General features: G+C 39.8%; 1 protein-coding gene and 1 long non-coding RNA gene across 20 annotated transcripts in view; one reads left to right on the top strand and one right to left on the bottom strand.

Moving 5' to 3' along the window:
* Positions 1 to 14,238, top strand: part of LOC307225302 — a 122,049-nt gene that overhangs the window by 45,828 nt on the left and 61,983 nt on the right. For 2 of the 12 annotated variants that reach the window (XR_013842841.1, XR_013842842.1), the window contains one exon: positions 3,901 to 6,123. The exons of the other annotated variants lie outside the window; for them this stretch is intronic. This is a non-coding gene — a long non-coding RNA (uncharacterized lncRNA). Of the gene's footprint in view, positions 1 to 3,900; positions 6,124 to 14,238 lie in introns of those variants that run through there. 12 annotated transcript variants of the gene reach the window in all.
* CACNA1C (calcium voltage-gated channel subunit alpha1 C) overlaps positions 1 to 14,238 on the bottom strand; it is a gene marked incomplete at its 5' end in the record, with an annotated part of 458,067 nt that overhangs the window by 35,061 nt on the left and 408,768 nt on the right. For all 8 annotated transcript variants that reach the window (XM_079992108.1, XM_079992110.1, XM_079992109.1 and 5 more), the window contains 3 exons: positions 3,015 to 3,080; positions 6,453 to 6,581; positions 10,123 to 10,155. In XM_079992108.1, the coding sequence (XP_079848234.1) occupies positions 3,015 to 3,080; positions 6,453 to 6,581; positions 10,123 to 10,155 (228 nt within the window). The remainder of the gene's footprint in view (positions 1 to 3,014; positions 3,081 to 6,452; positions 6,582 to 10,122; positions 10,156 to 14,238) is intronic.

Consider the following 14,238-nt stretch of genomic DNA (forward strand, 5'->3'; position numbering starts at 1 on the left):
CTTCTTTTCTTTCACTCCGCAGTTTTAATCTGAAATCTTAGGTGCAGTACTGTGGCCAGAGCTCCGAAACTGCTCGCGCTCATGAAATCCCTTGTCACAAAATGCACCTAGAACAAGGGGAGTTTTGAACACTGTTCCCCAGTACTGTGTAGATATTTGATTGAACTCTGTTTTTCCTTTTCTGTAACTGAATCTTTGAATTTTAAGGCCAACTCTAAAATTATTCAGAATTGTGTTAAATTCTAATCTGTTCTAAAGCTTCTGTAGCCCTTCAGTTTTTCTTTATCCATATAACTCAATGTGTGTTTTCTCTCAATTTACAAATGACATTAATACAAATATTTTTCAAAAATAAGTACAGAGGATTACAGTGGTTTAGTTACAAAATTTGAGCACAAGATTACACATTGTGTATGTAAAATTACAGGGTTATTCTCTTGGCCACATCACACACAATCCTTGGAGAGCTTAGGCAGGCTAGGAGAGATTTGCCAAGAAATCCTTTCCCTTCATTTGACAGCTATAAGTACTTTACCTTCAGTATATAAGTGAAGAAGATGCCATGTAAAGATGAATTTAAATTTAAATTTAAAGAACATTCTTCTGTTATTTAAGAACCAGTACAGAAATAATTAATTCTGTGACATATGCTTGAACTCAGCACTTTAGTTCAGTATCATGTTACAATTCATAGTAGGGCTACATCTTGCAATTCTCTGTGTCTTGTGAGATATATTTTCCTTGTTGTTTTCATGTGCAAGTGCTGCAGAATTTGGTTGATTTCTGCACATGTGGTGGTTCTAGAAAATCCTGCTGGTAGGCTTAGTAAAGGTAAAGGGACCCCTGACGATTAGGTCCAGTCGTGGACGACTCTGGGGTTGCAGCGCTCATCTCGCTTTATTGGCCAAGGGAGCCGGCATACAGCTTGACTAAGCCGCTTCTGGCGAACCAGAGCAGCGCATGGAAATGCCGTTTACCTTCCCACCGGAGCGGTACCTATTTATCTACTTGCACTTTGAGGTGCTTTCGAACTGCTAGGTTGGCAGGAGCTGGGACCGAGCAACGGAAGCTCACCCCATCGCAGGGATTTGAACTGCCGACCTTCTGATCGGCAAGTTCTAGAATCTGTAGTTTAACCCACAGCGCCACCCGCGTCCCTTGCTGGTAGGCTTAGGTGCTGCAATATCCTTCTGAGCATCATGCTTTTTAAAGAGAAAGAAATACAGGAATGTTCTTAAAAAATTAGCATGAGAGGCAGAAAATTGCTTTTAAAATGAAGTTATTCTAAGTTAGTTGCCTTAGGAGTACTCTGAAATGCTCTAGGCTCAGACTTCCCCAGGCTCAGACTCACTATTTTAGTAATGACAGTTGCAGCTGTTCTGAGGGGGTGTTGGGAGTTACCGTTGCAGGAGGACAGATTAAATACTCTGAGGCAGGCCATATTTTTCATCTCAGGAAAGAAGAGTATGAGGCAATGTGTCCATGAGATATTTCATTTGTTCTTTTAAGCTCTTCATATAACAGACTAAATGAGGGGCAATGGTTAGGCTAAAATCAGCATTTCATCTTACTCATTAGCAAAGTACAGTATGTAGAAGTGATTGCAATGCAGAAGACGACAGAAAAGAAGATTCCTCCTCTAAGCACACTTGTTGAACCTTCAGCTGGGCAGCGTCATCCATCATAATCAATTTGTGTTTTTCCACTTGGTCACATAAGTTGGTGAAGCTTAAGCATTGTGATGCTTAGTATCAGAAGAGACAGCTAAAATAGATTCTTTCTTTCTTTCCTTAAATAGGAAAGTCTCATGTCACTGTCAGTTCTGGTGCATCCAAACTGATGACTCAATAGTAATGTCTCAAGGGCATTTTTTTTAAAAAAAGGAACTCTTGCATCAAGTGGATTCAAACAACTCTCACCAGGCTTTTTCACTGCAAGGGATTTGGCAAAACCCTTCATGCCCATCAAGAGTTGAGTAGCTGAGGAAATGGGACTTCGCAGAGTTGAGGAGGATATAATTATTGTCTTCCAAAGCAACTACTCTATTCCAAACTCAAAAAGCGGCTTCCAGGCAGAAAGCAATATCCAGCCACAAGGAAGCATGTTCCTCCTGTCCAAGCAATCTCACCTGCTTCTCAGATTCTTTTCTGGGTGGGTCATCAATACAGCTCCTGGCCAAGAGCACAAAGGACCTAGGTATGCCTATGTTCAGACGGTCCCAGGTTCACTCCCCAGCATCTCCAGGTAGGGCTGGGAAGGTCTCCTTCCTGAAACCTTACAGAGTAGCTGCCAGTTACTGTAGGCAATATGGAGCTATGTGGCCCAATAGTCTGACCTGGTGTAAGGCAGACTCCTATGTTCTTATGATATTTCAGATAAGGCTGCTGGTCAAAAGAGATGTAAGATTTACTGCAACTAAGATTCATATGCCAATGTTTAGATAAATTTTAGATTAAACTGCTAAAAAGCAGGCACTATATTCTAAGAGCATTTGGTGTGGTTTTTCACCTGTACTTCAAAGCAACTGTAGCAATCTTCTCAACACAGGTCAAAGTCATCCTTTTACAGGAGTTTTGAGCAAAAAGCATTTGATCCTTTGATGTGACTATATTCATTTAAGTATTTATATTAGCTGGGAAAGCAATTAATCTTCTCTAATGTTGCCCCACCCATGGTGAACAACCTCTGTAAAAAATTAATAAATAAAATGAAGAAAGCAGCAGGGGCTTGCTCCTCGTTCCTTGACCATACATTTCCAGACCCCCAAACAACTTCAAAATGAACCAGGAAGCCCCTTCTCCATTGTCTCCACCAAATTGTTTGAACTGAAATAACAAATATAAACATTAAAGTCCTATTGGCACATCTATTTCAAGATACAGTTTTTGATGCTACTCTATTTTCGTGCACCTTGTCAAAATCTTTGGGTCAATCAAATCATTTTCCTACAAGTGTTTGTTGACTTCCATATATACTTTTGTATGTGAAAACACTAATTTTAGGAAATCACCTACCTGCATCCCGATCACAGCATAGATAAAAAACAGCATCACTATTAAAAGAGCCACATAGGGAAGAGCCTGGAGGGGAAAAAACCCAAAATAGATCATGGTGCGCCACTAATAAGACAGTTTGACTTGCTGAAGAAAGGGGTATTTCAGCAAGCCCCTATATGTTATTACAACAGCCTGAAGGGATGAGACAAGGCAAAAATGGCTTTGCCTATTCATTGTGCAGCAAAGCACATGAAAATGCATTTATACTTGCTGTTTCCCTCACATGTTGTCACATTCCAAATGGAAATTCATATATCCCTTGGAGACCCACCATGTTGAAGTGGTTGGAATGTTGAACAAGGATTGGGGAAACAGGTTCAAATTGCTGCCCAGCCATGACATTCACTGGATAATCTTGGGTCTCATATCTCTCATACTAGCTTACCTCAAAAGATTGTTGTTAGGACAGACTTTCACCGCTGAATAAGTCTCTGCCTTAGGTGTGCCTAGTTGGTTATTGTTTTTGAACTTATCTGAGGTTATTTTCCATGTTGTTTTCAACAATATTTATTTGTTTGAATGGAATTTTGTATATTACCTTGAGATATGTGTGTGGAAGACAAATAATAACAATAAATGTGCGTGTTGGGGGGGGGGGGCGAGAATGACCATGTAGAGTACCTTAAAGTCTTTGGAGGAATGGCAGGCTATAAATGTTAAGCAGCAGCAGCAGCAATAGTCATCCACCCCATCCCTGAAGCTGTACAAGTGGCAAGTCATATAAGGCAGAAAGTGGAAACATGGATGCACTCGTGCATCTAATTTTTTTCCAATGCATGTACAGTATTATGCAAAATCACTGCAAGAACAACTAATTGTTGTAATGTGTCTGTTTTTCCACTAGGTGCCTCTACTGATCCATCTTTGACTTTGCCTGATCTTTGACTAAACTTGCTATCAACACACAGAACCATAATTATATTGTCAATAAGTCTTGCACTGCACATTCATTTTTCTGAAATTATTATTAATATTTGTGTCAGAAAAAATGTGTGAAGTGGGTCTTGCTTTCAGCAGACGTTATCTGTAGTACTGCAGTTGAACATATGCAAACATTGGCTAATGCCTAGTATTTCCTTTTATCTTGGGTATAGTAAATACGTTACCATCATCTCAATGCAGGGAGGTGTATACTGTATCTTGTGGATTTTTTTTTGAAAAAGTTACATTTTTCTGTGCAATAACCAATATACGACAACATCTATCAGCATAAACTACTCTTCCCTACTTTAAAATTAAGTATTTCTGCCACTGCTTTTATAAGCTTCATAAGTAATTTAATTCCAAGTATTGTTTCCTGTTTGTTAGTGGACGTTGGGGTGAAATGTTTTTAAATTATTCTATGGAGAAATATGGTGATAAAGCATTTTTGAAACAAGGTCATTCATTACTTTTTTATGCAACTATGAGGAAAATAGGGTGTCTTAATTCATCTAATAAGTAATGACGTTGGGTTTCAATGAATATTGTTGTTCTTATATTTAGTAACTATTTAGCACTGTCAACATGTATGTTCCTGTGCAGAGTAGAATTTTGTTAGGCTTCGTGGACATCTTTTTGAAACACTGGAAAATATTGCTGAAATCACAATGACAATGGAATTCATTTCTTTTTGGGATCCATTTGCAGTGTACATGTTTTGTAAATTTCCATTTTCTGTCATTTATTGACTCCAAAAAATTAACACTCTTGTTATGTTTGTCTGAATAACCTCTAAGCACGCAATTCTTGCTCTCGTTGACAACTGACTTTCTACTTGTTTATGATACTGTCCATATGGGTAAATTATAAAGGATCATGGAAGACAGAACTAAGAACCAAACAGTGACTCAGTGAGAGGCACAGCGTTAATAAAGATGTGAAGGGAATGAGAGATGGAGCAATTTGTTGTGCTGAGAAATAGGACTGATATTGACAGACTACAGAAGGACAGAGCTATGTCCTTTGTTTGGGGCCTGTTTTTAAAGTTCTGTCAGGAAACTCCTTGGCTGTAAACTTGCTGATAATAATTTTTTAAAATGCATTTTTTTAAAATGGTGCTTGTTGACACCCATGGGTTATTTCTGCTTAGCTCATGGGGCTCGTCAGCCCGAAAGGTAGCCCATCTAAGAGAAGGAAAACTGATCCTAAACCTCCACTGCCTTGAGGCTTTTACTTATTTGTGAGTAAGGCTTCGGGAGTAAACCCTGATGAAACATCCATACCTGAGCCTTGAGGGACATCTTTGGGGGAAGAAAAGGCTAAGGAGTAAACCCTACAGACAAATCCAGAGTGGAGACACTAAGATGGTAGGATGGAGTCTTGTACACTTGCTTCTAGCAGCTCCTGCAGCCAAGCTGATGCCAAATGTACTGCTCTGCTTTCCTTTGGATCACATCAGCAAGGCCGGCGGGGGGGGGGGTCTTATAATCTGGGCAGCCCAGGACCTCTATATATACTGCACAGGCCTGTGCCCTGGGGAGTTAATTTTGGTGCTGCTAACACAGCAAAAACAATGCAGGAGGCAGCAGTTACAAGTTGCTGGTCTCTGCAGCCACAGCAGTAACTGTGATTCTCCCCTTGGAGGCACACTCCATTGTCTCTGGAGACAGACAGATGCCAACAACAAATTGTTTGAGCTCACATTGTCTTGTGACCATTGCCATGGATTTAGTACTGGTGTCTGTTACTAAGATACATCAGCTTATGCCCAAAGCATGAATAGGGGTTGGAATTGTTGCCATTACTGGACAAAGCCAAATTTCTGGTTGTGACCACAGATGCATAAATCATCAGTGCAAAAAGATAGTGCTTGTTCGCAGGCTGACCTGATGGGACAAAGTATAACACCGTACTTTTAATATATATATATATATATATATATATAAAATACAAACTAGGGCTGTGAACTACCTTGGGAAAATATGACTATATTTTGCCTTAGCATGTTTATCAGAGGAGGATCTAACAATCCCAATTCAATGTCCAGTATTAACTTAAAACTCAGCATTGAGGAAAGAAGGTCTTGTGGCACCTTAGCCACTAATAAATATATTATGCCATAATAAATGTGTTAACTTTAAAGATGTGACAAGACTTGGGTGTTTTTCTTGCAACACACTAACATGGTTACCCCTCTGGAAACTGCACTAAGGGGAGTTTATGAAACATAAAAATCAGCTAGTTTACTAAACAATTCCACACCTCCACATGGTTTACAGATCTGGGTTTAGATTTTGAAATCCTTTACCTCATCCTGCCTCTTCACATTCACCCTAATGCTGGGAGAGCTGTGACTGGAAAAAACTATCCATTCAGGGATCATTGCTGATCTATATAAAAATGTGCAATGTAGAGGTGGCAAACACATCAGTATTGTCCCAAGGCAAAGGCATAGAAGAAGAAATAAAGAATTACCTGGAAGGACTTGATGAAGGTCCATAGCAGTGTACGGATGCCCTCGCCTCGGCTCAAGAGCTTCACCAGACGCATCACGCGGAAGAGTCGGAAAAAGGTGATTGAGATGCGAGAGTTTTCCTCTGCGTTCTGGAACCCATTGGCACAGAGGGCAGTAGTTACAACAGAAGATGAGGATCACAGACCCTGGGCCACAGAAAATGCTACTTCACAGGAAGAGTTCACTGCACTGTTCCCCTGCCTTATAGACCTCTAATCTTTCACTAGTCCCAGAAGTTCAGACAGATGAATGCAGATATATAATCTGTCTTCTAGGACCAAATTGTTAGCCTATTTTTTTCTTCCTCATTCCTCAACAGTTCCCCATGGTTCTTCAGTGGCATTATCCAAAATCTCTCTCACACACCCCAATTTTAACAATAAATATTTTTCAAGGGCCTTGCTGGTAGTGTAAGGCACAGTTTCTGCTATTCCTTTGGTTGAGAAATCATAACCTGTGAGACAAGAAAGCTATTTTGTTTTGGATTTGTATGGATTGAGAAACTGCCCCATATGTAATTTGATTAACAGGTGTAACTGGCAAGACCTCCATTTTGCTCACAACTTCCTGCTGCTTGGTCATGGTGACAAGCAGGAGGAAATGGAAACAAAGTACTTCATGCCACAGGCAATAAGTATTACTCAGCACAGGAGGACACTACAGAAACTGTCTCCTTATGCCCTGCTTGCTGTTCAGACTGCTCCAGTCTGCTACTTTGATGATCTAGCTTGAATATATAACCAACCCGCCTTGTGGTGCATGCCCTGTGGCTCTCCTGAGCACTGATGTTCAACCTATGTTCAATTTTCTCACTGATTTAAATGGGTGCATACACAGCCATGACCTTTGCTCCTCATTAGTGTTCTGTTCCACTTGGCCAGAAGAAAGAAAAATGGCTATCTGAAGACCACCTGGTCTTGTGGGAACATTCTTTGGCCAGCATACAAAGATGCCTCTTCAGGTTTCTGCAAGGACTTTTTCATGCTCACTGAAGGATATTTATGAAGCTTGGAGCTGAGCATGCAGTTAACGGAAACCTAATTGCTACGGCCCAGCCAGCACAACATCTGCAGAACAGTGTGCTTTACTTTGCTTCCCTTGTGACGGACCCCATGGAAGAAGTAGGAGGAGAAAGCAGCCCACCAAAAAAGGAGGTAGCTGATTAGTCTTCAGTTGTAAGCAACAGCAAAATAGCAAGATGCAGACAGTGCTAAGTTGAGATGAGGGGTTTAATGGTCAATTCTGATGAAATTTATATTCCTTGAAGAAATACTCATGAGAGCAGATGCATGAATTATACTGGAAAGCAATATAATATCCACATGTGTTTTCCCATGAATTTTCTCCTCTGCAGGAAAAATGTTAACCTTAAAGATGCCAAGGTTTACTGAAACTTTACCCAATATATACTTAATTCATGTTATTTGAGGAACAACAGCAATTCCAAAGTTTCCTTCTGAATGGGGAATCCCTTTCAACAGGCCTGCAAAACCAAGCTAAGCTAGAATGATTTCTTCAGGATCTGATGATCTTCCCACTTCTTGATTTTTTTAAAAATAGCTTTGTACTACATGCTCACTGTTCTCAGTTATATTTCTCATGACCCCTAGGTATTTCCCATAGCCTGTGCCTTGCTCTGATAAAGCAGTTATTTAGCCTGACTGCTACTGTTTAACAGTCCCTAGAGTTTAAATTAGATATCCCCCCCTAACTGGCCTTTTCTGTTCTCACAGCTCCTGCCTTATCCCTCAGTATTCATCTCCCCACCCAATTCCCCAAGGGGAATGTGACTAGCTTGAACATTCCTTGTTCTGCACTTATGTTATGCCAAGGCAAGAGTTTCCTGAACAAGTGGGATCAACTAGTTTGCCTTGGCTTTTGTGAGAAGACTCCCTGCCAGGCAGACTGCTGGTGGGTGTGGTGGGAAACGAAGCTCCCAAACCATGCTAACAACAAAGGGTTGTTTCCTTTAGTGCCCTAAGAAACTCTTCTGCTCTTCTACTAGATGTGCTGTGGAAGCACAGCCTGATGCTGTGGGAGGAAATAACATTTCCCCTTCTGAGTACATATTGTGCCCACATTCTCTTCCACTGCTGCAGAGCGAAGAATTTGATGCCAAATAATGAAGAAGTACATAACCAGGAAACAGTGCAGATCACCCCCCAAAAACACACACCCCCCAATCTGATCTTACTCACCACTGTGTATACCAGGAGAGAACAGACCCCTTTGATTTCCTGTTAAGAGCTCAAAATTAGCACTTTTGGTGTGTGTGTGTGTGTGTGTGTGTGTGTGTGTACACCCATACCCAAGACATAGAACAAAGTTCTCTCTTTGAATAATTTAGTTTACATAAAATACCTGCAATCTTTTCTATTAAAATAAGGTATTGTTAAGATGCTATAACCATAATTCATGCTTTACTGTCAAGTCCATTTGGCCTTGACAGCATTTGTTTTCAGTAGGCTTGTGGCCTGCATAACAGTAGTTAGTTTTGACACTTTCTAGAGTTGATTCTGCATGAAAACACTTCTGTTACAGCCAGTGGGAGAGGGGAATATTTGTTGTTCAAGGGCAGACAATTCAGCTGAGATTCCAAGGGGGTGCCCTAAACAACACTGTTGGCTTGTTTTGCTCAACATATCCTACTTGCAGAATTAAAAAAATAGAGGCCAAGGGGGAAAACTCTGTATTTATGGAGTAAACCCAATCAGCATTATGAAATTTGGACTGAGAGAAGGAAGGAATTCCATTATTTCTTAAGAGTTACCAATCCCTTCCTCTAAGTCCCATTATTCCCAGCTTCACCAAGAAGTGAGGAAATTTATGCCAATGGGACGCGGGTGGTGCTGTGGGTTAAACCACAGAGCCTAGGGCTTGCCAATCAGAAGGTCGGCGGTTCGAATCCCTGCAACAGGATGAACTCCTGTTGCTTGGTCCCTGCTCCTGCCAGCCTAGCAGTTCGAAAGCACGAACTGCAAGTAGATAAATAGGTACTGCTCCGGCGCGAAGGTAAACGGTGTTTCCGTGGATAGCAGGAACAGGGCTACATGACAGGAGCTAGAGGGTTGTTGCTGAATGACTTCAAGCCTGGATAGGTTAGATGCTTGAAGAATGTTATCAGGCACTCAGGACTGGACTCTAGAGCAAATGCACAGTGCCTTTCTCTTTGCCACACCTTATTCTATTTGTGCTATTTGTTCATTGTATGGGTAATTTTCACACACAAAAATAACAATGTGGACCTTGTTCATAGTTTCAATTCATTTTGCAAATCAATTCCATTGCATCAAAGAGCTCATGACTTAACAAACAGAAAATCTGAAAAGGATTCTAATTCTCTCTTGGTAATTATTCATTAGAACGTAGGACAACAGTTAACTTGACTAAAGGAAAGCTCAAGGATGCCCAATAAATACACATCATGTGCAGCATAATCAACAGCTCATGTGAACACCAGACTCAACAAACAGAAACACAACATGGTGGCTTCATGCAGAGATAACTAGGCTAAGCTTTGAGACAGAAACCTAGATGGTCAGGGTAGAGAGAATAGGGAGTGTATTAGGAGATTAAGAAGTGTGTCACAGAAGCAGCTGGGGAGGGGGGCAGGGTTCTGTTAGATCTTACCATAGAGGAAGAGCATTGGGTATGTTCAGCTGGCTTTAAAGAAAGGCAGACAGAGATAAACTGTAATAAGTCTCCAGCGAAGAGGCCCAATAGGCTATGTCTTGGATAACACAGGAATAACAGAACACCACAGCAATGGAGGAGAGTAATGGGGAGGGGGAGATAGGACGGCACAATAGAGAGACTATGCTGATTTTCTAGAATGTAATGGATCCAATTCAACCTGGGTGAAGGAAATTATGCCCCCCCCCACTGCCAATGCAACAAAATGCACTTTCATACCAAATGTATGGAGGGTATGAATCTGCATCAGTTGGCTTATAGACCAATAGAAAAAAAAAGTTGTGATCTACTGAGAAGAGGTCTGGTAGCTTCAGACTGCAAGTCTGGAATTATTTACTTGGAATAGTTCAGTAATATAAATAATACTACTCTAGAGTGAGTGGCACCATTTTTCTCCTCAGTATCCCACAGCTAGGATTGCAACTTTTTAAATTATTCTTTATTACTGAGTTCATATTCAGTACTGGTATTTCCAGTACTAAAAAGAGTTGGTTAACATCTTAAACCATGCTGCAACAAGAAAGTATACATTTAAACAGACTTTTAGGGAAACAATGGAAATGTCTTAAACAGACAGGCCAGTGACCAGCCCAAAGGTAGAATTGCTTCTACTCTGTCTTTTAGGCACTCCCATGGCCTCAGCCAGGTCTTTTCTGAACTAGTGCTTATTAAATATTTAAGACGCTAGGAATGGAACCTGAAGTTCTATGCATGCTGTTGAGTCTGGTTCTGCTTCAGAAACACAGAGACAGAAATTTAACCAGATGTTTTTATAAGTCTGGCTGTACCGCGAGTCAATCCTTTGCATGCTTTAACCAAATGTTAAAACTGAAAGTAGACATTTATATATAGCAGCTGTTTTCTGCTGATGGAATGCTAATCCAATGCAGATACAGGGTGGTAAAAAAACAAATTAATTTTATCATACTACTTCCTGACCAGATCTCCATCAGCTCAATACTGGCTACTGACATTAACCAAGTAGTGAATTGCAGGGAAGCCACAAATGACATTTATGGCACCTGGTTTGTGGCTGATATGATCCATGTTTCAGCCACACTTGCAAAAGCACTATTCCAAATCCATTTTCCCTCAATTGCATTACAGCATATGCCATGCAAGGGCATTGGCTCTTGTGTTACTGCTGACTACATTCTGGAACTCTTACAGGCTGTTCATGCTATAAGGAAAACTCAAAGACTATTTCACACCTTTGCATTATGTACTATTTTAAACAGACATTGCACTTATGGTTAAAGCATACACCATACAAGTAAATTATTTCTACTTTTTTGAAAAGGGGAGGGGATGTGCTGAACTTTGAAAAAATTACCTCAATCAGTGATAGGTATCTGTTTCTTGGATTCTGCTTCTAGCAGCTTATGATTTCAGCAAAAGTTTTAAGATTATTAAAATATTGTTATAACACACTTTTTCATATCTTTTTCTCTTTCTGATATGTATGTCCTTTGACCATTATTGCTAATATTTTATTTAACTTTATTTTACAGAACTTCATAGATTTTGTGTGTGTGTGTGTGTGTGTATTCTGAATTTCAGTATTTTCTTCTAGTTTCTAAAATTAAACAGGATGATGTAATACACTTTAGCAATACCATGCATAACTAGAAAAATACTGAAATTCAGAATATATGCCAGTCAGAAGTGTCTGGGAAATTCACAAGTAAGGCATGGTGATTGTAGCCATTCCTGCTGTTTGCCTCTAGCATCTGGTAGTAAAAAGTATATTGCCTCTGAAATTATCATTGCTAATTGCCATTGTTAAATTTATCCTCCATTAATTTGTCTGATCCTTTAAAAAACAAAACATTCATACCATTACCACCTCTTCAAATCCTTTTGTGCATCTTCCGTTTCTTCACATCTTTTTTGTGATGAGACAACAGTTGCAAATGTTTAGTATCCTAAATGGGGATGCACCTCAGATCTCTATAAAGGCATTGTGATATTTGCTATTTTATTTGTAATATTAAGTTCATTACATTCATGTCAAGAAAGGGAGAACAAACCTTTCCATCTATCATATATTCATAATGCCTGAAGAATCAATCACACGAGTTCTTCTGTATATGATCTGCAAAATGCACATCTCAAAGTTTTTCTGTATTATACAAGCAGTACAAAATTGTGTCCTCCCCGCAATGGGGCATGAATAGATAAAAGTAATATCTCAAAACTGTACCAGCCATCTTTTATAGTGAACAGAATGAATTTGTGAAAATTGTTAAGGATTTCTTAGCACTAATAAATACAGTAGTATAATATATTGAAAGGCTGCACATTGTGCATCTGCTGATGAGAGTGCTGAAGTTGGACTTATAAGTGAAAATACCTTCACTTGAGGTTCATGCTGACCAATATCCTTGCCTCTGACAGAACACAATATGACAGACATCAGTTCAAGTGTACAGGAGAAAAGTCAATGAGGCCATTTCCTGAAATGTTTGCAAACATAAGCATATCTGATATTGTCAAGGCTGGAATTCAAGCACTGATCTCAGGAGACCCATTTGTCAAGCATAGTAATTCCCACCAATTAATTTGTAGGTTATTGCATTTTCTCCTGGTTGGAGATAAACACCATGGTCACCTAAGCTTCAGCACCTACCACTGCTGCTGCAAATATATAATTTCAGTTCTCTGGTTAAAATCTCACTGTGGATCACATCCACACCATACATTCAAATTACATCACTCTCCCTCCCAACTCCTGGGAACTGCAGTTTATTAGAGCGCTAGGAATTGTAACTCTGTAGGATGTAAACTATAACTCCTAGGTTTTTATGGGTGGGGGGGGAGAGAGCATGTGCTTTTAATGTATGGTGTGGATGTGACAAGCTTCAATCCAGAATAAAAACAATTGGAAACCCACCATTCCATTCTAGGTCCCAGCCTGATCCAGGACTTACTTTTTCTGGAAGTCAGTTATTAGAAAGTGGTATATAATTTGTACCTTATTTTATTGATTACCCCAGGACATAAGGTTTGATGGGAGGGTAGTTTCTCATCAGGCATACATATATCCAACAGGGTTTTGGGCTAAAAGGTATCTTGTTCCCTGTTTCAGTTCTGCTTCCTCTTGTTGCTTTCAGACTTTTTTCTATAGCCTTTGTAACTATTGTGAATTTTGATTCTTAAACTCTAGATGCTGTAAGTCCAGAAACACTAAGTCTTCCTGGAGCCAGTTGACCATCAGTGTCTTGACTCTCTAGGTCTAATTATGATGCTACACTTGTAGAGGCCCTAATCATGATTATGTCTGGAGTTCTGATTATGTATCTAACAGTCAGTGCTGACACTATTGTAGCCATCTTATTTGTGCGAGCGGTGTATCATAGGAAGAGGGCACTCAGTGTGAAGTCACAGAAAAAGAATTATTAACCTATGGGACTTCTGCGTTTAGCATTCAATACCACTTAAACAAGAAGTTACCTGCACAGGTAAACCAGCTGCAAAAACACCTGCCTTATGTCTTAAATTCTAATGCTGAGTCAGATTTTTGTGTCATATACTTGTTAAGAGCTGAACCCTCAAGGGCTATCATTTGCCTTTTATTTAACCATGGCATCACGAGTCAGCTGCCCGATTTTAATATGGAACAGGCCCTTTGGCAATGTCCTTATATCAACCATGCAAGTAAGGACAAAAACCAAACCCTAGATAAGTTCTAGATGAGAAGAACCAACAGAATAGGAACATTATATCAACATTCATTCTATTTCCAAAATTCAAAGTTGAGTGTGGATCCTTATGTAGCCAAAAGATCCACAAGGCAGCATATGCCAGCAAGCATATAGATTGAGGTGATCTGGTTGATGTAGTATAGTGATGGAGTTTCAAAAAACTTTCTGACTCCTAAGTAATAAGTAATATATAATAAGAGGAGAGGTCCTTATGCAGATTAGAAATTGGTTAAGTTGTAGGGAACAGAGAATAATAAATGGATAGTTCTCTGAATAGAAAGATGTAGAAGATGTTTTCCGAGGATCTGTACTGGGACATGCGCTTTTTAACTTGTGCATAAATGATCTA

Source organism: Podarcis cretensis (assembly GCF_951804945.1).
Source record: "Podarcis cretensis genome assembly, chromosome: 10".
NCBI classification, from domain to species: domain Eukaryota; kingdom Metazoa; phylum Chordata; class Lepidosauria; order Squamata; family Lacertidae; genus Podarcis; species Podarcis cretensis.